The sequence below is a fragment of the Grampus griseus genome (genome assembly GCF_964374135.1).
Source record: "Grampus griseus genome assembly, chromosome: 1".
Classification (NCBI taxonomy): Eukaryota; Metazoa; Chordata; class Mammalia; order Artiodactyla; family Delphinidae; genus Grampus; species Grampus griseus.
Genome location: NC_139017.1, coordinates 156,806,406 through 156,830,246, shown reverse-complemented (window position 1 = coordinate 156,830,246; position 23,841 = coordinate 156,806,406). Strand labels below are relative to the sequence as shown.

The 23,841-nt window shown below is 47.8% G+C and overlaps 1 protein-coding gene across 1 annotated transcript in view; it reads right to left on the bottom strand.

Moving 5' to 3' along the window:
- The window catches only part of CSMD2 (CUB and Sushi multiple domains 2), a gene marked incomplete at both ends in the record, with an annotated part of 666,759 nt that overhangs the window by 141,840 nt on the left and 501,078 nt on the right, over positions 1-23,841 (bottom strand). Inside the window, 4 exon segments of the mRNA XM_082658204.1 lie at positions 3,951-4,138; positions 7,831-7,969; positions 13,057-13,248; positions 18,538-18,740. Coding sequence (XP_082514330.1) covers positions 3,951-4,138; positions 7,831-7,969; positions 13,057-13,248; positions 18,538-18,740 — 722 coding nt within the window.

The following is a 23,841-nucleotide window of genomic DNA, read 5'->3' as shown; positions in this document are numbered from 1 at the left end:
AATAATAAATTGCTCCTTTTTCTGCTTAAGTTGGTCTGAGTGAGTTTCTTGATATGAACTAAGTGATCCCTCACTAAGATGGGATGAAACTCTTTCTGCTTCCTCCTTGGGAAGCTGGTGGGAAATGGGGAAAGGCTCCTGGTCTGTTCACCTTGGGTCAAAGGAGGAGTTGACCTGGGTCAGAGAGTGGTTTTCACTGGGCTAAGCCCAGCTGAGTCTGGCAACACCTCTCCAAGTCGGTCCTCAAACGCCTCCCAGAGCAGAACCCTTGAAGCCACAGCTCCCAGGAGACCCAGATCCTCAGCGGTAGTGGAACCCTGGATCTCTCTGCCTTTGGACAGAAGATGGCTTCTAGATAGAGGAGGTCAATTCTTCTTTTCCTAAGAATCCACACCTGCCTCAGTGTGCAAGTCCTCCATGGGCTACCATCTCAATCCAGGGTGTTCTATGGACTCGCAGGGAGTACAGTGTCTAAATTCTTTGCCATGGATTGGAGAAGTATACAGGACACACATACACACACATCACGAATATTCATATATTTCCCACACTCATATATATATATACGTATATATATAAATCCCACACTCCCATATATATATATGTGTGTGTGTACAAAACATCATATTCATACTTTATATCTTCAATAAACAGAAAAGAAAATCTACTTCAGTCTACTGGGCTAGCCCCATGAAGAGAGGTTTTCCCTTCCAAACAAGGGCAGAACGAATGAAGTAGCCATCACCCAGGAAAAAAAGGCAATGGAACGGAAGAAGTTGGATCAAAGTATGTGACAAGTACCTACTGGTATGGGGCACGCTGCTAGGTGCTGTGCCTATTGACCAGCCCTCACAACAACCCCTTCCTATGGTGTCACCGTCCCTCTTTGACAGACAAGGAAGGGATGTCAGGGACGTTAAGTAACTTGTTTAAGGCCGCACAGGTGATAAGTGATGGCAGTTTCCCCTATACAGATAATTGAACGTGAATATCGTCTAGGCCTTGGGATCCATTAGCAGAGTAGACCCATTCCAGGAATCCAGGGATCCTGTGATATGGAGAAGGAGACCACGGGGTAAGACAGGGTGTCCCTGGGCTCCATCAAATGGGCTACCTGACCAGAGGCTAGGGACATAGTAGAGGGATCACCCATGTTAGGAGGTGTGCAATCTGAGAAGGAAGGAAGGAGGGCAGCTCCAGTTCTCAGCAGGTACCTCCCACCCCAAGCAGACACATTTATTTGGCACGTGTACCACAGATCCTCATAAGGTGGTAGAGGGTGCGTGGGGGGGTTGTGCCTCTCCCTCCCCTCTCCCCAGTAATTGGTCTCCTTCAGCTGCTTGCCTGGTTCAGATGGCAGCCCGGAAGGCTTTATTCTCTGGAGCTGTGTGTTGGATCTGAGGAGCCCTCTAGAGATGGTCTTGGGCCAACAGCTGAACGTGGAAGGGGCTTCTTTGGGAAAGAGGACCTAGAAGTGTAGCTCTAGCACATGGATTCATGGAGAAGACTTGGGGGAGAGGTGGCCACAGCCAGTTTGCCAGGAACAAGGTGACCAGGGAGGAAGCTGAGGGAGTTTCTGCCCAGTGGCCACTGTAACCAGGGATGATGAAATGCAGTCATCTTGTAAGAGGCTGGAAGTGGTGACATCTGGGGTAAAAGAGATGTAGAAGACCCAGGTGGGACGAGTCAGGTGTGGCTCTGGTCATTGCTAAGGTCCGGCTGGGGTTAAAGGATATCACTTGTGGTGGCTCCAAGTGCCACGTTTGTGCGACTGCTGGCTGTGTTCAGCCACTTGAGTGTGCATTGAATAAAAGACGCAGTTGTGCAAGGTTTAGGCATTGGAAGGATCGGGGGACAGGAAAATTGAGGGGAGATGAGAGCGTGATTAAAGAGATGAATAATAATAAAATGATGATGATGATACAGCAGTAGGGACGGTGGTGGGCGGAGCAATGGGGTTCCCAGGCTGAGTCTAAGTCATGCCTTCGGATAGAATCCCGCAACTCGTGACTGTGTTTGTTCTGACATCAGCGTGTGGAGATTGAGTACAGGAGGTTTATCGAATCGCAGGTGTCTGAGGAAGAGAGGATGGCAAAGTAGCCACTTCCCAGGCCAGCCCCTGAGAAAAGATGACCACAGGCAAAACATTCTCTAACTTGCACACCAAGCATCTTCTAGAACTGTATCTGACACAGCAAGCGATGGAGAGTGACGAGGATTTCGGTGAGTTGATGGATGTGAACTGCTCAGGACAGTGCTGGCAGCTGGCAGGCGCTAAGTTAACTACCATTATGACTGGGATTGTTTGTGAGCTCGTGTGAGATATTCCCAGGAGTTGCCACAAATATTTAATTAAGGGACACTTTAAAAGGTTGCTGAGGTCCCACATTATGCAAGTGGGGGACATGAGCCGGGAGCTTTTTAATTTTAACTGGTACTGTGACCCCATTTGTACACACAGGCTGATGAGGCCTGGGTGAGCCTGGGTTACAGTAGCAATAATAAAATCGATCATCTCAACAGGATCTACAGAGTGTTTTAGTCCATATCGGGCATTATCCTCACACATTTCATTTATACGTATAACATACCTTCTGCAATGTAACTATTATTACCACCATTTTATAGACGGAGAAATGGGTTCCAAGAGATAATAATTTGCCAAGATCACCGATCAAGCCAACAATGGAGCTGGGATTTGGATAACGGGGCCTGGGCTCGTTAGAGAAGAAGAAAAGGTCTAAGAGAGAATGGCAGAGTAGAAGAAAGCGGAGCGCTCGAGAGCCTGGAATACTCCTGCTGCTGCTACCATGTGAACATTACAAAATGTCTGGAAGGTGCCGGAGCCCAGACCAAGGGCTTTAATGCGTGGACTCATCGATTATGTTTCTGTGCTGTAGGAATTATTCGACCATTATCTTACGGATGAAGAGATGGCGTTTCGGAGCCGTTAAATAACTTGCTCCAGGCCACACAACAAACGCGAGCTGTGCACCCAGTTGATGTGTCCATGCTCTTGACTGGGCAGGACCAAGACCTGTTTCTGTAAGCAAATTGTTATTAGAACACAGCCACGCCCGTTGCTTTCTGTTCAGCCTTTGGGTGCTTTCCTGCTACAAGGGCAGTGCTGAGGAACCGAGACAGACCGCATGGCTCGCAAACCTGAACTATTTGCTGCCTGGCCCTTTAAGAAAAAATTTGGCACCCTCGGCTCTCGACCCCACACTCTTCCTCTTGCCTTCATTAATCTAAAAGCAGAATGAGAATAAAAGGATGGGATAGCTGGAGGGATGAGAAAATGTGATCAGGAAGTATCAGAAAGTGTCCAGTCTACGACAAGGAGCTAGAGGATAGCCGAGGCATGGCCTTGGGACAAAGGTCCAGGCACTGTGCCCCCAGGAGCTGGATGGGCTGTCCACATGGGTGCTGAAGTTATCCAGGAGGGTGGGATGCTTTGGGGTAGAGGGGAGGACTGAGCCTCGTATCAGAACCCTCAGCAAATGCAGGGGCGTGGCAACGAAGATGTCAGCTGATGGCATGAGCTGAGGTTCTGAGACTCAAAGAAGACCTAGGCATGATCCTCATAGAACAAGGAGCGAAGGGGAGTAGTGACGTGGAAGCAGAAATGAGGTGCAAGGAGAACATGAGGCCCCTTTTCTCCCAGGCCTGGGGCACCTGGGTGTGAGGGACTAAGCCACCCAGAGGGCCGCAGAGAGGCGGGGGCTCTGCAGGTGGCAGCGGGCTCCCCGTGATCCCGTCCAACGCTCTCCTCGCCACACTACACCTTCCCCATCCCTGGCCAGGTTTGGCCAGCCCTGCTCTCAGTCACCTCTCTCTGCTCCCAGGGCCTTCGTCATCTCTGCTCCCAGGGCCCTCGTCATCTCTGCTCCCAGGGCCCTCGTCACCTCTGCTCCCAGGGCCCTCGTCACCTCTGCTCCCAGGGCCCTCACCTGTGTAGTCGATGACGAAGCCGGCGTTGCTCACCGACGCATCGCTGCGGAAGGCGAGGAAGAGGCTGTTGCTGCTGCTCTCGATGCGGCCTGGGAGCTGGGAGCCGTAGAAGCTTCCTATGAGGGGGCTGAGAGAGTCCCGTCCATCGTAGATATGGAGGAAGTCATAGCCAGGCTCCAAGTTAAAGCTGGGGAATAAAAACATCCCGCCCCCATCCCACTAAGGTCAAATAAAGACGGTACTGGCCTCGGGTTCGACCGAAGGACAGGGCCTCCATCCCCCCAGCGCCCAACCCAAGACCTACTGGTGGGGAGGGGGAGGATGAAGCCCCTGTGACCTCCCAATAGGGAGAGAAGGTGGATAAGGCAGCCTGGGGCGGAGGAACCAGATTCTAGCATCGGTGTCCAGAAAGCTGGAGTTGAAAACCTATTTTAGCTGGAGCTAAAATATTTTAAAAAATCGAAATATATTTGACATGGCATGTAAATTTGAGGCATACAACATGTTGATTGGATACATTTGTCCATTGTTATATGATTGCCATTGTAGCAATAATTAGCACCTCTGACACATCACATAATTATCGTTTCTTTTTAGTGGTTGGAATGATTAAGATCTAGCCTATTAGCGAGTTTGATGATGATAACACAATACTGTTGTCTATATTTACTACACTGTGCACAGAAGGGAAAATCAGTTACCAGCTCTACACACAGAGTGGTCAGAACCCAGGTCTCTTACCTGCCTCTAATGTCTTTATACTGTCCACGTTGCACCCCCTTTTCTGAGGGGAAAGAGCCACGCCACGAGCCATTCCCGGGCAGGAAGGGGCCTATTCTGATGAAGGACCCTCACTTTACTCCTTTACCCTGGGGCTGGTTCTCAGCTCTCCTCAGGATCTGCTCCCATCCCACTCTTGGCTCTCACAGGTATGTCTCTTTCTCAGCAATCCTGACCTCAGTCTAGGAAAAAACTCATTTTACAAACTGTCTTAGCTTAGCAAACTGAATATTAAGAGTTTTTGAGTGTAATTTGCCCTATTGGAATGGTTAGCATGAAAATGATGGAAAACACCAAGGACTGGCAAGAACGTGGAGCCACTGGAACGCTCATATCCTACTGGTGGGAGTGTAAATTGGTTCAACCACTTGGGAAAACTGTTTTGCAGTATCTACTAGACCTGAACATATGCGTGCCCTACGATGCAGCGGTGCCACTCTTGGGTGTACATCCAACAAAGGCAATTGGTGCCAATCAAGGGTGTAAAGATGGAAACAACAGAAGTAAATGAGTTTGCAGAGAATAGAGTTCTGATGCAAACTGGTTCATAGCCCAACCAAGGGCTAGGATACTCAGACACTCCACTTGGCAGGACTGAGAACAAAATGGCGGTTCTACCCTTTAGCTAAGACATGGCAGAGAGATGAGGCCATGAAATATCGAGGACAAAAGGGGTAGGGCTGCAAAGAGACAGGATGGGGATCTGGGAGGATTGGAGGTGGAGCCAGGTGTGCACTGGCCTCGCTCCTACACAGCACCCTCTCACACTGGTGTCAGCTGCAGGGTCACCCCACCATTGCTGGGTCTATGGTCTTCTGGCTCCCATAGCTCAGCCGCTTCATTGACTCTTTCAAAGGGCACCAGGGAAGGGTTTGGGAGTGGGTCAATTTGGGTCACAAATTATGGCTCCATCACTTCCAAAATGCCTTCCATCTGCCCCGCCCTCCATCAATCATCAGGTTTTATCCGAGCACCCTCAGTATGCTGGGCATCGTGCAAGGTGCCCAGGATACAGGGATGCATCCTTTCTTCAAGACGGTGACGGATCTGAAGGAAATGACAGACGTGAGGACAGCAAAGTCTAAAGTCTGTACAGGCATGTGGAAACACAGCACCAGGTTTGTGGGGGAGGATGGGAACGAAGTTTGTCTTGGGCATTAAAAGACCCTCAGCGATTGGACAAGGAGGGAAAAGGAAGTCGCTATGAAGGGAGAAGCAGAAGCAAAGTCACGAGGCATGAAATAATTTTGGAGACTGTGAGTAGTTCGGTCTGAAGCCCAGGGGTTAGACGGGGTGGGGTTAGGACTGGGTGGGGGAACTGAGGGGAGAGGTAGGCAGGGGCCACATGGCTTGGAATGAAACTCAAAAGACTGGACCCAAAAAAAATCCCAAAACAGAACAAACAAAAGGTTTGGAACCTTAATTTATAGAGAAGAAGGAGCCATTATAGGATTCAGAAATAGAGGATACATTTGTTTCTTTGTTTTTGAACGGAGGTATAATTTATACACCATGAAATAATCAGCTCTAAAGTAAATCACTCTCAGTTTTGACACATGGATATCAAGATCCAGAAGGTTTCCACCATCCCCCAAATTTCCCAGGTGCCCCTTCCCATCCCCGCCCCCAGAAGACACCACTGAACTGATTTTTATCACTCGATTCGTTTTGCTGATCCTAAAATTTCATATTAGTGGAATCATACGTTAGGTACTCTGGTGTGTCTCCTATCAGTCAGCGGGAGATTTTGAGATTCATCCACGTTGTTGCATGTGTCAGTAGTTCGTTTCTTTTTATTGCTGAGTCGTATATTACCGTATGTTAAAATGGAAAATGAGGCGCATATTTCAGCGTTTTCCAGGGTCAACATCACACTGACAGCTAGCTAAAGACGAGATTGGCACGGGAGGCAAAGATGAGGAGGAACCCGTTAGGAGCCTATGGCAGTAATTCAGACAGAAAACAATAAGGGCTTCAACCAAGCCAGCAGCCGGGGGAATGCAGAAGAAGGGAAAATCTGAGGTTAAGGCAGCAGAGGCTCATGCCTCGGCCTCTAACAGAAGGAGCAGTGAAGGTGGATGATGGGGCTGCTCCCGCAGTTTCAGAATAGAGCTCATCTGTGGGGAGAAGCAGGAGGCTTAGTTTTGTATGTGTTGTAATTGAGGAGCCTGTAGGCATCAGACAGAGACCATCCAACAGCTGGCTATGGAGGCTGCAGCCCACAAGAGAGTTTGGGCGGGTGGTAGAGGGGAGTTTCCAGTTTACAAGAGGAGAGTGAAGCATCGGAGAGGATGAGCTTGTCCAGGAAGGAGGTGTGGCAAGAAGACAAGGAATCTGTGACAGAGCCTGGCAAAAGGCATGAAAAAGAAGCCACAAAGTCCCAGAAGGAGCTGGAGGGCCAGTGGGGAGTAAGTCCACAAGACCAAGGGGAGAAGCAGGGGAAGGATGGAGGGAGTGATGAAGAGGATAAAGCATGGGAAGTGCTATTTGGTTTGGCAGCCAGGAGTGCGTGGGAGTTTCAGAGGAGTTTCCAGTGGAACCGTGGAGGAAGAAACCAGATGTCAGTGATGTGAAAGTGAACAACAGGCGAGGAAGGAGAGAAAAGCAGAGACAATTCTTTTGAAGAGTTTGCTTTTAAAAGAAACCAAGGAGATGGTGGCGGAGCTTGAAGCGGGAGCAGCTGAGAGACACCTGGGCTGTTCCTACACTGGGGAAGCAGATGGGAGGAGCCGGTGAGAGCAGAGGAGGAGAATTCAGAAGGGCAGGGGAGAAAGGACCCAGCAGTGCCCTACTTTCTGCATCTTAGCATCATCAGAGGTTAAAAAAAAGAAAGGAAGAAAGAAAGAAATAATAATAGCTACTTCATAAATTATCCTAAGGATTAAATAAGACAATAATATGTGTGAAGCCATGGAGCACAGTGCTGGGCACACAGGAGATGTTCAATAAATGCTGGTTTCTCTCCTTTTCTGGACTCCTTCACCCCCCTGGGATGAAACCCCGCTCACAGCAGACCTATGTATACTCACCCAGAGACCCGGGTTTGCACCCCTCGCTGCTCTGAACCCTCCATCTCCCACCGGGGGGAAAGGTACATACATGTTAAATACCAGGGCGATGACGTAGTCTGGAGAGACGGTCACCTTCCAGTCGCACTCCTTGCCTGGTGGGTAGGGTTCTGGGTAATTTGGTGACAGGATGACTCCCGATGGTCCCGTCAGGTCTCCCCCGCAGGGAGCTGAAGAGAGAGGAAGATGAGGGTGAGACTGTCCCCTTCACCTGGTCACCTTTCAATGGGTATTGGTAGAGGAGGGACTGAGTCTGATACACCTAAATTAGAACTTGGCTCCAGGGGCCCAGGGGAGGGTGGATTGCAATGGGCATGAGGTTTCACCTTCAAGTGATGGAGATGTTTGGAACAGGATAGAGGAGGTGCTTGTACAACATTGTCAATGTACTAAATGTCACTGAACTGTTCATTTTTCAATGGTTAATTTTATGATATGGGAATTGCACCATGCTGTTATTAAAAAGCAAAACCAAAGTACCTGGCTCTGCCACTTCCTGGCTGTGTGACCTTAGGGAATTTACCTAACCTCTCTGGACCTCAGTGTCCTTCCTCTATTGCACAGATAATACCTCTTTCATGGGGGTAGTTGTAAAGGTTTTAGAGATGTCTGTTAAAGCACTTGGCATACCGTACATAGTCAATATATAGAGCCATCACTAGGCTTTTAGATATGAAATACACGGTCTCCTTCCAGGGCCTCACACCCTGTCTCTGGGCGAGCTTTGTGGGTATTTACCACGAGTCCCAGCGCACTTAATGTCAGGAGGAGCGGAAAGCAATCGTGTACCTGCCAAGTGTGCCTGGCCTCCTACACTGCCAGTGCTCTTAGGGCTCTAGATAACTTCCAATTTTCTCAAAGGCCTTTGTCCAAGAGATCACGTGTTCCTCTGTTGTACGGAGATATTACAAAACCCCAATTAGTCCACAGTGGTCCCCCTCCCCTGAGATGACGGGCCTTTCCAGGGGCAGGGAGTGGGGAGGTGGCCAGGGATACAGCAAGCGATTCATCCAGAGCCCTCTGGGGGTACTTCCCAGATCCTGAATCAGGTTCTCCCCCAAATGGCTGGGTTATTGCTCCATAGCATGAGGGTCTGATAAAGTAGAGGCTGGGGGTGTATGGGGCCGCTAACAGGAAAAGATGGCTGACACTCTAAACATGGCTTGGTCTGAAAACCTCAGGGCAGCAATGGAGGTTGGCGGTACTTGAGGCAAATGGTGAGCCCACAGGAATGGACATGGAGGTGGGAGCCAAGGGTACATCCAGGACTGAACTTCAGAGTGGCCATTTGCTCGTCCCAGGGCTGAGCTTTATTGCCTCCGTGTAGCTTTTACTCGGGGTGAGGTTAAAGGGCTGGATCAATCCCCAGCAGGGTCTCTTTACAAAATGGTAGGTCTTCAGACCAGGCCATTAAAGCCCTGACGTGGCTGAACACAAAACCCGAGGTGTCACGAGTAGTGTGGGGTTTTTTCTGTGGAGAATATATCTCAAGTACCAACTTGAGTACCAGAAACACTCAAGTGGACACCTATTAAATGTCAGACACACGTACAGCATTTTAGATCCATTATCTCATTTCTGTCTCATAACAACTTGCTGAGCTATGGATTATTCTTCCTGACTCAGAAAGGAGGAAACTGAGGCTCAGAGAGGTTAAGGAACTTGCCCAGAGGCACTCTGAGACTCAGACCCACATCTGCCCGGTCCCAAAGTCCGTCACTTCCCCATTCTTCTGCACTGCCTTGGAATCGTTGGCCGCAGTGGGAGGGGAGAGGGCTGTCCCTCCCTGCAAGCTGGCAGGGGCGGGGCCCCAGGCGAAGAGATTCTAGGAGCTAGGATGGTCCCTCGAGTGTGGTCTGCCTTGTATCTCACTCACTTCTTCTCCACTGAACCCTCTCCAGACAAGATGGTTTGGATGGATGGGACAGACTAGAGGCCTGCCTGATAAGGATAAAACATTGGACTTAACAAAGCAAGACCACACAGCGCAGTCCACAGAGTGGCCCTACCGAGTCTGGGCTAGAAACACAGTGACGCAGCCAGTGAGAGTAGGAAGCCCAGTCATGGCAGCAGTTCCAGCTACTGTGGCATCTTCCCAATGATGCCTCCATTCGGGCAAGGGCTGCTAGGCACGACCTGCCTTTACAGCCCAGGGGTTCCTTCCCTTAAGCTGCCACAGGTGGGGTGAATCTGGGTGTTTCAAAACTGCTCTCGTTATTCTTCCGCCAACCCCCAAAGTGCCCTCAGTGTGTTTGGGTTCGTGGCCCTGCCCTGGCCCAGCTCCCTGCCAGATGCTCCCCAGTATCGGACAGTCAGGCATCCGCTTCCCACTCAGGACCCCGGCGTGGGCCTCACCGCCCTCTGCCAGTTGTCTTCAAGGCCCTGGCTGGACTCCTGGGCTGCTTCACCCACAGGACAGACAGGTCCCACTGCTTGGGCGGGGCTGGCAGAGGGGCACAAAGTCCCCCTTCCCCTTCTAGGCCCAGGCACTGGCCAGCAGGACAACTGAGCTGTAGGAGACTAAATGAGGCCTTGGTGACATCCCAGTGGCACCCCATCCTTTCAGCGGGTACTCAACCAAGCTGGACCAGAAGCCAGGCCTCTCTTCCAATCCTGGGCACTGGTGCCCCCTCGCCCCACCGTCAGGCCCGGTCTGCTCCCCACTGAGTTAGAAGGAGAAGGCAGGCTCCATCCTCAGGCCCAGGCTTGACCTTACAAACCACGTTGCCCAGGTTGGAATGGGAACAGGTGATCATTCCAGGCGGCTAAAAAGCGGGCAGGCTGTGCCGACAGGTGAGAGTTGTGAAAAAGACCAACGATTTTGACGTTACACAGTCCTGGTTTCCAATTTTGACCCGGCTACCTCCTAACTGTGAGTCTGCGCAAGACCATCCCACCTCTCTGAGCCTCTGTTATCTAATCTATAAAATAAAAAAAAAAGAGAAAAAATAATGACGATAATGGCCTCTAACATACACAATGTTTACTATGAACCAGGCATGGTTCTAAGTGCTTTACAGCATTATCTTATTCAATTCTCAAAACAACCCCATGTGGGCTTCCCTGGTGGTGCAGTGGTTGAGAGTCTGCCTGCTAATGCAGAGGACACGGGCTCGAGCCCTGGTCCGGGAAGATCCCACATGCCGCGGAGCAACTAGGCCCGTGAGCCATGGCCGCTGGGCCTGCGCGTCTGGATCCTGTGCTCCGCAACGGGAGAGGCTGTGATAGTGAGAGGCCCGCGCACCGCGATGAAGAGTGGCCCCCACTTGCCGCAACTAGAGAAAGCCCTCGCACAGAAACGAAGACCCAACACAGCCATAAATAAATAAAATAAAATTAAAAAGTGTACAGGTTTTAATTTAAACAAACAAACAAACAAAACAAACAAAAAAAACAAAAAACAACCCCATGAGATAGGTACTATTACCTTCCCTGTTTTACAGGGCAGGAAAATGAGGCACAGGGAGATGATTTGTCTAAGGCTACACAGTTTGTCATGGTGAAGCGGGACTCGAACCCAGGCAGTTGGAATCCAGAACCCAAGCTCTAAACTTACGCACGGTGATTTCACTTGTGAATACGTAGGTACAACGTCTATCCCAGCACCTGTCATGGGGATGACACTCCATGAACATTTGTTATCGCCCTTTGCTTCCTCCCTATAATGAAGGGGGATGAAGACCAGCCAGACCGTCCTGGCAGACTGCCAAGGGAGCTGGAAATTAGGGGCTTGTCACTGGGATTTCCAGACCGTTTGAGAGGACAGGCAGGTGTTCACGTAGTTGCGAGGAACATTTCCCCACGCCGAGCGCAGAAGAGTGGGTAACGAAAGCTGAATTAACCTCTCCGCTCTGCTGGCTGCCCGTTTACTGGGTCAGAGAGTTGAAGCAATTTCCCCAAGGCTACTGAACTAGTAAATGGCAGAGCCAGGAACTGAACCTGGATCTGTCTTCTTCAATATCCTATACTCTCTCAATGTATCACAGCACATAGTTGAGAACTGAAATTGCTCTGAAACCCAGGTCTCGCCTTCCTGTCTGCAGTACATTCACGGAGATCCAACCACACATATCCATGTGACTCCTCATTGCCACCGAGGGACAGGACTTAGTGTCAACACCAGGCCTCAGAGCATGCCCAGCAGAGGCCAGTCCTCAGATGCCTGGACAGCGCCTCCCCTGAGTCTGTGTGCAAAGAGGTGCAGGGCGTCGCCGGGGTGGGCAATGCTGGGGTGCATCTCAGGAAGTCCCCTGAGCCCATCTCCGGGGTGGGAATCAGTGTGGGAGGTAGGAAAATGAAAAGCTTTGCATTCAGACTGATGTGGGTGTGACTCTTGACTCTGCCAAATCCCGGCTCTGGGATTTGAGGCAAGATCCTCAAAGTCGCCTAAGCTTCAGTCTCCTCTACTGTGAAATGAGGGAACGGTACTCATTACAGAGAGCTGCAGGGAAAGTTAAGTGAGGGTGTGTAAGTAAATGTCCAGTTGCACACAGTAAGGACTCCACGACTACTGGTCTCTTCTAAGAGCCATCGCTGATACAGCAGAGAACTGCACTCAGTATTTTGCCTGAGGAAAAGAGCCATGTGGACGTGAGCCCCTGGAACGTTTGTTTCCATCAATTTCTTTCTTTCCTGTCCTCCTCTCCCTTCAAGTTCCTTCCTCCTCCCAGCCTTAAGGAACTGGGGAGCAGGATCGATTCCTCAGGCACCAACCCTTACGAGCTACATAACCTTGGACACATCACAGAGCCTCCACTGCTTCATCTGGCAAATGGGGAGATTTAAGGACTAAGGACAGATCTGGAGAACCAAAACCCAGGCAACCAATAATTTCCTTGCCAAGAGGAAGAGCAAAGGTCTTTCCTTTACCTCCAGGTCTGTGGGTGCCCTTCCAGCGCTTCAGGTAATAGAAGGGTCATTTCAGAACCTGAAGACCCTTGCTACCCGCAGTCCTCCTTCCAATCTATATGGTCTGGGTCAGGAGAAGAGGGACAGGCACATCTGGCTTAAAAATCTTTGGGACCATTTTGGAGAGTGAAGGATTCATAGTGTGTAGAGTGTGGGTGTGTGAATGCGAGTGAGTGTGTGTACACATAGACACGTGAAGCAGAGTAGACTTTGAGTTTTCTGCAACCTGCAGCTCTTCTGACTCTCCTGGCCAGGCTCAAGATGCAGCTGCCACTTAAGGGGGTAGGAGGTCTGGAGCACACAAGTGGTGGGACCAGAGGGGAGGGTTCACACTGCAGCTGCTTTGTACCGATGCACGTTGGTGGGCTGGGCTGCCAGAAGAATCTGTTCTCGATCTTCACACAGCTGATCTCTGCACTTCCCTGCAGCGCATAGCCGGGGTCACACTGGAACACCGTGGAGTCACCGGCTTCCCAACTGTCGCCACTCCGGCTCCCATTCTGGGGGACCCCAGGGTCATTGCACGATGTTGCTGTGGACACTGGGATAAGAAAACAGAGGAGGAAGTGGGGTTGCCTAGGTGTCTGCCAGACAGTGAGGGTCCTGGCTCACCACCCTCACTGACATCACCACGTCCATCACCAGGGCCACTGCTGGAATCTCCATTACCTCCCGCCGGTGTAACAGCGGGAGCAACAGCACCACCATCTCCGTTCTCACACCCATTACTGTCACCACCTCCACCACTACTTGTGACCATCACTTATTCTACTGGTACCCTCACCATTACCATCATCCACCTGTCCTGGGATACTATACTATGAGTTAAGCATGACTGCACCGCTATGACTGTAGGACTGAGTTCAACTTGTTATAACGATACAAGCCTTATTACAAAGATTAGCTTTGCAATTTTGCAAAATGTAGCTAACATGATCCGTATGAGGGAGTGACAAGGTAATTAAGCATAAACTCCCATATTCAACCAGAAAGGTCTGCAAAGGAGTTTGGGAGTTGTCCTGCCTGAATGCTGAGCAGTGGTTGAGAAGATGCTTGGAGTTACTAAGGTCGGGTGAAGGTCATGTTCTCCCTTGTATGGCAAACCACCACCAACTCATCAGACTGAAACCCGAGAGAATTCTGGTGTTTGTAGCAAGTGGCAAAGTAGAGTTCAAAATAAGTATAAATAGTTGGGGTGTATTAAAAATTCCAAAAACTCAGGAATTTGGGAGATGTTTGTAGTCTAATATCAGACAGCATAATACAGAGAAGGTGTTTTAAGAGCAAACATCAAATGAATGATGGAAGGGAGGAATAAATAATAAAAGCACAACTGACGGAACAAATGGACAAAATGCAGCATGAGAAAACACACCAAAGGAAATGGTACAACAGGAACTCCAGAGAAAAGATTCTGATGCAGCTGCCTCCGCGGCCCCCGCCTGTGTCATCATTCACAGACTGTGGTTGGCAGGCCCCAGGGACAGGAGGTTCTGGAGGACACAGGACCCATAATGTTCATCGGCTTGTTTTTCTCAGAAATTCTGGCAGTTTTTCTCAGAAATTCTGGGAAAAATAACTTTTACACTAAGACAAATGAATTTATTATGGAGTAGAATGTAAGATTCACATTAGTTCTTAAGCAAACCAGGAAGCCTCAAAGAGATTTTATGCTTCCTACATCCCTCAGATCTCCTGGGGATATACATTCACTCTCCTCTGCTTTTAGGATGACTTCGGTGGAAAAGCCCAGGGCAACTGTATACACTAATAGCACTAATTATACCATCTAGGATTGCATGGACGAGTCGGGAGTTGGAGTATCTAATACCTCACACCCAGTAACGGCTAAGACAGTATGCAACAAACCGAGGCCCACAGCCAAATCTGGCTCTATGCCTGTTCCTACAAATAAAGTTTTATTGGAACACAGGCATGCTCACTTGTTTACATATTGTCTACAGCTGCTTTCATGCTCCGACAGCAGAGTGGAGTTGTTATGACAGAGATCATGTGGTCCACAAAGCCTGGACTTTCACAGAAAAAGATTTACCACCTGTACTTTCACGGAAGAAGGTTACCCACCCCTGGTTTACGGTCTCTCACACTCTCCTCTTTTGAGATCACATTTTAAACCTACCCTTTGCTTTGATCCAGCTTTAAATCATTAACACCCTCAATGATCTGCTATCGCTATGCTCCAGGCACATTGGTAAAATCTCCTTCCAATACAGCCAGCTTAGCCCCCTCCATCTTCCCCCATCCCCGCGCCCAGGGGCCTTTGCACCTGCTGGCCCTTCTGCCTGGAATGCTCTTGCCTTACATCTTCCCATGCCAGCTCCATCCTGTCATTTAGTTTTCAGCTCCAGTATCCTCTTCTCATACAGGCCTCTTTGGTCACCTTCTGGGCTCATCCCTTAAACCCCTTCCATCAAATTTGTCACATTATCCTGTTTTGTCCTCTTCATAACACCATCTGTAATCATCTTGCTAGCTCATGTGTTTGCCTCTTTACTGTAGATCACTTGTGCATCTCTACAGGAATAGAGACCTTGGCTGTTTTGATCTCAACTGTATCTCCAGGGCCTAGAGTGGTACCTGGCACACAGTGGTGTTCGGTAAATATTTCTTGGGTGAATAAATAAATGAACAAACTATCACCATCAGATACTTACTGAATTTATAAAGTCAAACAAGAACTAATCTTCTTACCACCCAATTAAAAACAGACTTAGCTTTCATCTCTAGCTCTACAGCGTACACAGGTAAATGATTCCCTGGAAGAAAACTAGCTCACTGTTGTGACCATACTCAGAAAGATTATTTATAGGGGAGGCAGTGGGGTGCGATGATTAAGGGCCTAGGTCTGGGAATCAGACACAGGTGTTTTGAACCAGGCTCTGCTACTTACTAACTAGATGACCTTGAATGAGAAACCTTTCTGGGCCTCAGAGCCCACATCTGCAACATGGATTAATGATGATGCCTGTACTTTATGGTTTTTGTGAAAATTATAAGAGATAACGTTGTAGAGAGTTTAGGGTGGTGTCGGCTCTATAGATGGCAGTGGTTACGCCTTCCTCTCCTTCTTTGCTCCCGCTCACCTTTCTTCGTTCTCACTTTCCCCCTTTAATGCTACTGAATGTGAGCTGCTTGGCAAAGCCTCCAGGGAGAGGCCGGATCCGCGTAGTACACACAGGATGTTAGATGTTACACAGTCATGTTTACTCAATAAAGCCAAGCCTGCACTAACCGTCCCTGGCATTTCTGTACAATCCCCCGTCAAACACACACTATAATGTTAACATGGGGTGAGCCGTTCTCTCTTCCCTAGAGTAGTGCTGGTATTTGCTAAGCGATGACAGCAACAGGGAAGGTGACCTTTTCCAAACCTCGGGTACACCAGCACACCAGGCCAGGTAGTTTGGCCCACTCCCCTGTCTGTAGGCCTAAGTGATGTTCAGGGTGGCTTGCCCAAAGCAACTCTTGTGTTAGAGAAAAACACCCTTTCATTTGTTCAAGCCTTCTTGTGCCCAGGGGTCCAGTAAGCGGTGAGTGAGCTCCTGCTGCAAACACACGCTGTGCGGGAGTCTGATGGGCATGAGGTGGCCCCTACCCTCTAAGAGCTTCCTGTGAGCTGGCAGTTAGGTGGCCAGCTCCCAGGCGAGGCCAGGTGCCCGGAAATGGCAACGTGCTGAAGAAATAGAAGTTGAGTGCTGGGGGCGCTATCGGCGACAGCAGTTTGTTCTGAATGGGGAGCTTAGGAAGAAGTGGCATCTGAGATGAACCCTGAAGGACGACAGGGCTTCTACGAGTTGGGCAATGCATGAGAAAGCAGCGGAAGCTGCTGGGCGAAGGCCCGGCTCACCGGAGCGCCCGGGGACTCTGTCCCACGTGGCAACTGCCAGGACACGTTGGAGGTCAGATAATGCAAATCCGCGGGGGAATTTGCCGGTACGATGATGGGCTCTTTTTTTTTTTTTTTAAAGCCATACCCATCAGCTTGAGCACAGAGAACATACATGTCTGGCTTAATTATTCCCAATTCTCCTCCCCGCAGCGAGCGGACTGAGCTGTCTCTTCAGCTTTCTACTCTCCTTACTGCTGGGAGAGCCTTCCATTGCTTACCCCAGCCGTCTCCAAAGTTTGTTCCATGAAATGCTAGTCTCTTGAGAGGGCCTAGAGAAAAGTCATCCATGATGAAATATATTTGAGAATTGTGACCTACCAGACCCCTTCCTAATGCGTCTGCATTAGCAGAACAAATGTTCTCGGAGGCTCCGAATGACAGAGAACCTCTTTAGGTCTGCCTCAACCTAAGCACCTTCCTGACATGACGTGACCACACAGACTTCCTTTTCCTTTAAATACCAATTAATTGTCCATGGAACTCCTGGGAACAGATGTTGGGAAATGCTTATCTAAAATGACTCTCTTGACGCCCCGCAGTGGGACCCTAACCTTAAGTGAGTTCAATGTTACTCACTGGTTCCCGGGGACCCTCTCCATGGGTGAATGGGTGCGGGGATTTCCAGTCAGAAGACTCCCAATGAACTCCACAAGGAGCTATTCCTCGAGAGGCCGGCAGCCTGCATGAGCATTAAGTGGGCAAGTTCATGAGTACACAGGAACATGATCCTGGAGACCCTCATTTGCCACACATGCTGCTAAATGCTCGTCTCCATGGGGAAGACAGAGGCAGGAAAGAGCTAGAAGTAGGCTCTGTAATGCCATTGCAGCCTTACTGGTGCTAGAGCTATACCCAACCACCCTTAGCTGACACACCTACCAGGTGAGAGTGTGGAGGCAAAGCCATGGCCCAGGTGCCACACAGCCTCGCTCTGGCATCACCATGGAAACCCCCCTCTCACATACACACAGTGGAGTAAGGAGATGGTAATGAAGACAGCTGCTGTATAATAAACATAAGCATAGACCGAGGCAGAGTCACTCGTGCAGGGAGATGAGTGATGGAAGAGGCACTTCAGAGGAGATGAGATGATGCATCGCAGGGAGAGGCAGGACCAATCATAGAAACGAGCCAGTACTGGGACTTGGATGTTTGAGCATTGCCCATTTTTGGTAGCCCGCTGTCACGCTCCTCCATAGCTGGCTACCGCAGCACATAATTAATTGAATTTAGATGACTCGTATTTGGCTTCCGGTCCTTCCTGAGATGTGCACCAGACTAAGAACAAGAGTGTGTGACATGTCAGCTCAGCTCTTCTGTGACTGTGCTCCAAGCCAGTGTCAGCTGTCCCTCCCCTGCCTCCCTCCCCACTCTCCACGTTTCAGCCCCAGTGGACAACCCTCCACTTCCAGAGCCCGTTATCCTGCCTCTCACACGTTCACACGCTCGTTGCACCCAGGATGCCCTTTTCTCTCTTTCTCATCTAATAAGGACCCACGAATCCTCCAAGTCCAACTCCATGGCAACTCTAAATCCACGTCACAGTTGACTGTGCCCTCCCTGAAATACTGTCTTTTCTTCTGTAACTTCTACTCGCCCTTCCGGTTGGAGCGTGGGCATCACCTTTCCTGGAACATCTTCCTTGATGCTCCAAGGTGACCATTATAGCTCACGTTTCTCCCTCCAGATACTTGCTGATTTGTATGTCAGTGTTTATTCACCTACCTGTCTCCCCTCCCCTCAGAGTAAGCTCGGCGCAGATATCGGAACAAGCACTACCCACGGACCAGGCACAGAGCACATGCTCAACAAATATCTTTACCCGAGTGGAGAGATGGAGGAAAGAAGGGACTTGCGGGAGGAGGAAGGGGGGTTACGGCAGGATTGATGGATGGAGGCTGGCGGAAGGTGGGCACAGACCTGAGAACTGAATGGCAAAACCCTGCTTGCTGGTGAAGAAGTCGGTGCTGAACTGCAGAACGACCAAGCTGAAGGTGCTGTGCAGGTCCTTGGGCAGGGCCGGGCCGCTGAGCTCCTTCAGCAGAACCCCATTCTCCACAGGCCCATCCCAGATGCGCAACACGTCGTGGAGCTCCTCCGTGTCAAAGACCAGGAAGTGGAGTCTGAACGGAGAGAAGAAGCAGGTGGTCACTCGGGGCTCAGCCCCTTCTTTCCAGGGGCTTCCGGTCAGGCAAAGTCATACACCTAAGACAGACTTGCAGGAAGGAAGAGGATTAGAGAGAATTATCCTCTCAATTTCCATCCAGCCTGCCCCACTCATTGGAGGTCACTAGAAAATGGGAACAAGGGTGAGGGAGGGTAGATTTTGGGCATCCTGTTTATTATCGTGGAGTTTCCTGTTGCCACTGTAAAACCCCGCCCATCTCCTCAACTCTACACGGCAGTCCCCAGGCCTCACTCCTGAGCCCCTATCCCTATCATTCTAGCTGGAAGGGGATGCTGAGAAGGCAGGATCTGGGGATAAAGGATAGAGGTAAAAAAACAAATACTCGGTCCAAAGCCCAGCAAGGTATTTTGTGGATATTGACAGACTTACTCTAGAGTTTCTATGGAGAGGCAAAAGATCTAGAAGAGCCAGCACAACACTGAAGAAGAACACATTTGGAGAACTGACACTACCTAATGTCAAGACTCACTATAAAGCTATAGTAATCAAGATAGTGTGATATCAGTGAAATAACAGACAAATAAATCAAAAGTCCAGAAATGGACTCATATTAATATAGTCAATTGATCTTTAACAAAGGAGCAAAGATAGTCTTTTCAACAAATGGTGCTGAAACTACTGGACATCCACATGCAGAAATGAATCTAGACACAGACTTTACACCCTTCACAAAAATTAACTCGAAACAGATCGCAGACCTAAATGTAAACGTAAAACTATAAAACTCCTAGAAGATCACATAAGGGAAAACTCAGATGCCCTTGGGTATAGTGATAACTTATTAGATACAATACCAAAGGTACAATCCATGAAGAAAACAGGTGATAAGCTGGACTTCATTAAAAAGAAACATTGCTGCTCTGCAACAGATAACAAGATACCAAAATCTGAGGGTGCTCAAATTCCTCATACAGAATGGCCTGGTATCTGCAAAGAACACCCTCCTGTATGCTTTAAATAATTTTTAGATTACTTATAATACTTAATACAATGTTAATGCTATGTAAATAGTTGTAAATATAATGTAAATGCTATGTAGATAGTTGCCTGTGCATGGCCAATTCAAGTTTGCTCTTTGGAACTTTGTGGATTGTGTTCAAATATTTTCCATCTGAGGTAGGTTGAATCGGTGGATCCTGAACGTGCAGATATGGAGAGCCAATTCTACACAAAGAATTCTCAAAACTCAACAGTAAGAAAACAAATAACATGATTAAAAAATGGGCTAACGTTTACCAGATACCTCACTAAAGAAGATATGCAAATGACACATAAGCATGTGAAAAGACGTCCCACATCCTATGTCATCGAGGAAATGCAAATGAAAAAAGCAGTAAGATACCAGTGTACACTCATTAGAATGGCTAGAATTCAGAACAGCACCAAATGCGGATGACGATGTGGAGCAACAGGGACTCTCATCACTGCTGGTGCGAACGCAAGATGGTCCAGCCACTTGCGAACACAGTTAGGTAGTTTCTCACAAAACTAAACACACTCTTACCATACGATCCAGAAACTGTGCTCGTCGGTATTTACCCAAAGGAGTTGAAAACTGATTTCCACGCAAAACCCTGCACACAGATGTTTATAGCTGCTTTACTCATAATTGCCAAACCTTGGAAACAACCAGGATGTCCTTCAGTAGATGAATGGATAAATAAACTGTGGTACATCCAACAATGGAATATTATTCAGTGCTAAAAAGATATGAACTATCAAGCCTTGAAAAGACATAGAGGAACCTTAAATCCATATTACTAAGTGATAGAAGCCATTCTGAAAAGGCTACATACTGTATGATTCCAAGTATGTAACATTCTGAAAAAGGCAAAACTATGGAAATAGTAAAAAGGTCAGTGATTGCCAGAGGCTAGATCAGGGAGAGGGGATAAACTGGTAGAGCACACAGGATTTTTAGGGGAGTGGAAATACTCTTATGATACTGTAATAATGGATACATGTCATTCCACATTTGTTCAAACCTATAGAATATGGGCACGAAGAGCAAACCCTAATATAAACGATGGATTCTTGGTGATAATGATGTGTCAATGAATGTAGATTCATCAGGTCTAACAAATGTACCAATCTGATGGGAGATGCTTATAATGGGGGAAGCTGTGCAGGTGTGGGGCAAGGGGGTGAATGGGAAATCTCTGTACTTTCAGCTTTGCTGTGAACGTAAGCCTGCTCTAAAAATTTAAGTCTTAAAAAAGGTGTGTGTGTGGGAAATAAAGGTCAGGGGTTATGGCAGGATCTTCGGGAAACTGGTCCAGCTGCAGTGGGGGCAAGGGTGAGCCTACACCTCCACTTCCCAGAGCAGAACTTGGATATCAGCCTGTCTCTCTGTCTCTCTCTCTCCTAATCAATTTTTTATTTCAGATTAATTTTAGGCTTACAGAAACGTTGCAAAGATAATACAGAGAATTCTTATAGACCCCTGACCACTTCTGCCATTGTCAATGCCTTCCATTTCCCTGGTACATTTGTCACAACTAAGAAACCAACATGGTACATTACTATGAACTCAACTCCCATTGATTTGGATTTCACCAGTGTTTCCACTGATGCCCTTTTTCTGTTCCAGGATCCAATCCATTTATCACTATATCCTTTTAAAAATGTCTTTTAAAATTATAAAAATAAGATATGCTCAAGGCAGAAAAAGGCTAACAATATACAGATGTCCTGAATTTTTAAGAAGTCTCTCTCACACAAACCAATCTGTTCTCTAGAACTTTCCACTTGATATTAGGTTTGGTGCAAATACTTCCAGATTTTTTTCAATGTGCACACATACATTCCTCCCGCCTCCGCCATGGGACTATATTTTACATAGTTTTATGTAACTTTCTTCACTTAATACTATATAATGGAGATATACATCTACTTCATTTTTTTCCTGTAGAAATGTACATTGCTATATTTCACTATTTCACATATGACTGCAAGGAACATTCCCATCTTTATGCAGTGTTTCACATTTATGTTAATATTTCAGTTGGCTTGTAGGAATACTTTGGTCGGGGGGACGGGTATACAATATATTTAAAGTTGTTGATAAATCCTGCTCAGTTATTCTCTTAAGTGATTGTGTCAATTTACATTCCCCCTGAACAGTATTCATATGACTGTTCTCTTTAAACTTCACCTTACCAACATCAGATATTACAATGTAAATATATTCTATATTAAAATACTTGCCCGTCTGCTAAACCGAAATGGAATCTCACTAGTGTTTTAAATTTAGATAATTCAGTAAGGTTGCGTATCTCTGCATATATTTATTGGTCATTTGTATATCTTCACATCCTTTACCCAGCTTGAGTTATTTGTCTTTTTAAATTCTGTTCACACATTATAATTTTTATTTATTACCTTTATATATTTTTATTTCTCTTTTACATATTTGTTGCTGACATTTTCTCCCAGCAGCTGGTATCTCTTTTTCCTTGAAATTTTGTTTATGGTGTCTTTTTTGGTATAGAAGTTACTCATTCTATGTAATCAAATGTTAATATTTTCCTTTAAGGATATTGGATGTCATGCTACGCTTGGGCAAACCCTCTTCTTCCCTATATGATTAAAAAGCAAAGCTTTAGGGCTTCCCTGGTGGCGCAGTGGTTGAGAGTCCGCCTGCCGATGCAGGGGACACGGGTTCGTGCCCCGGTCCGGGAGGATCCCACATGCCGCGGAGCGGCTGGGCCCGTGAGCCATGGCCACTGAGCCTGCGTGTCTGGAGCCTGTGCTCCGCAATGGAAGAGGCCACAACAGTGAGAGGCCCGCGTACCGCAAAAAAAAAAAAAAGCAAAACTTTAATATTTTCTCAGCAGTTGTGTAGTTTCATTTGTTGGGTTTATTGGTTCATTATTTTTTCCAAATGGACCCTCAATTATCCCGCCACCTACCTAAAGTAGCCTCTTCCATGTTCTATCAAAATGCTCTGCTTCTTTCCTCCTTAGCATTTATTACAGTCTATACTTTATTTATTTGTTTACTACTCCTCTCCCCAGCTAGAACATGACTTTCACGAGCATGGGGGCAGGTCCTCTTCACTCTGGTAGCCCCACTGCCTGGGCCATGCCTGACCCTTCTCACAGAGCTCATAAGTACCTGAATGAAGATGCCTGTGCCTGGATAACCCAGGCTCTCTCTCTCAACGGGTCTGAAACCTCGGCCATGGGTCTGAGTCTAGACTCTCCTCTGTTCCAGGGCTTCCTCCTTTGCCGTGACGGGATTCTAAATACTTGTGGTACCAGGAGCTCAGCTACTTGGCTGATTTCAGTTTTCAGTCTCATATTTTGATATTCTTACAGGGCAAGCTCCCCTTCGTATTTTCCCCCAAAATTTCTTAGCTAATTTCCCAAATTTATCCTTTCAAATTCCTCCAAATCCCGTGGATACTATGATTGAAATTGCACACTTATTTATTTATTTTAAATTTATTTATTTATTTATTTATGGCTGCGTTGGGTCTTTGTTGCTTTGTGTGGGCTTTCTCTAGTTGCGGAGAGCGGGGGTTACTCTTTGTTGTGGTGCGCGGGCTTTTCATTGCAGTGGCTTCTTTTATAGCAGAGCACGGGCTCTAGGCGTGTGGGCTTCAGTAGTTGTAGTTTTCAGGCTCTAGAGCGCAGGCTCAGTAGTTGTGGCGCATAGGTTTAGTTGCTCCGCGGCATGTGGGATCTTCCCGGACCAGGGCTCGAACCCGTGTCCCCTACATTGGCAGGCGGATTCTTAACCACTGCACCACCAGGGAAGCCCTGCACACACTTACTGATTGATTCGGGCAAATTGATATCTTTACGTTACTTATTTTCCCCAGCCAGGAACACTGTAGATGTTGTAACTTATTTAGGGGTTAGTTTAGGTACTTTGGTAAAGTTTTATGGTTTTCCTCTTTGCATTTTTCCTCTTAAATTCAATTTTTGGCTTTTAGCTCCATTGTGAGTGGGATTTAATTATTAGTTACATATTTATTGTTGGATATATATATGTATATGTGTGTGTGTGCATGTATTTCTTATTTTCAGTCA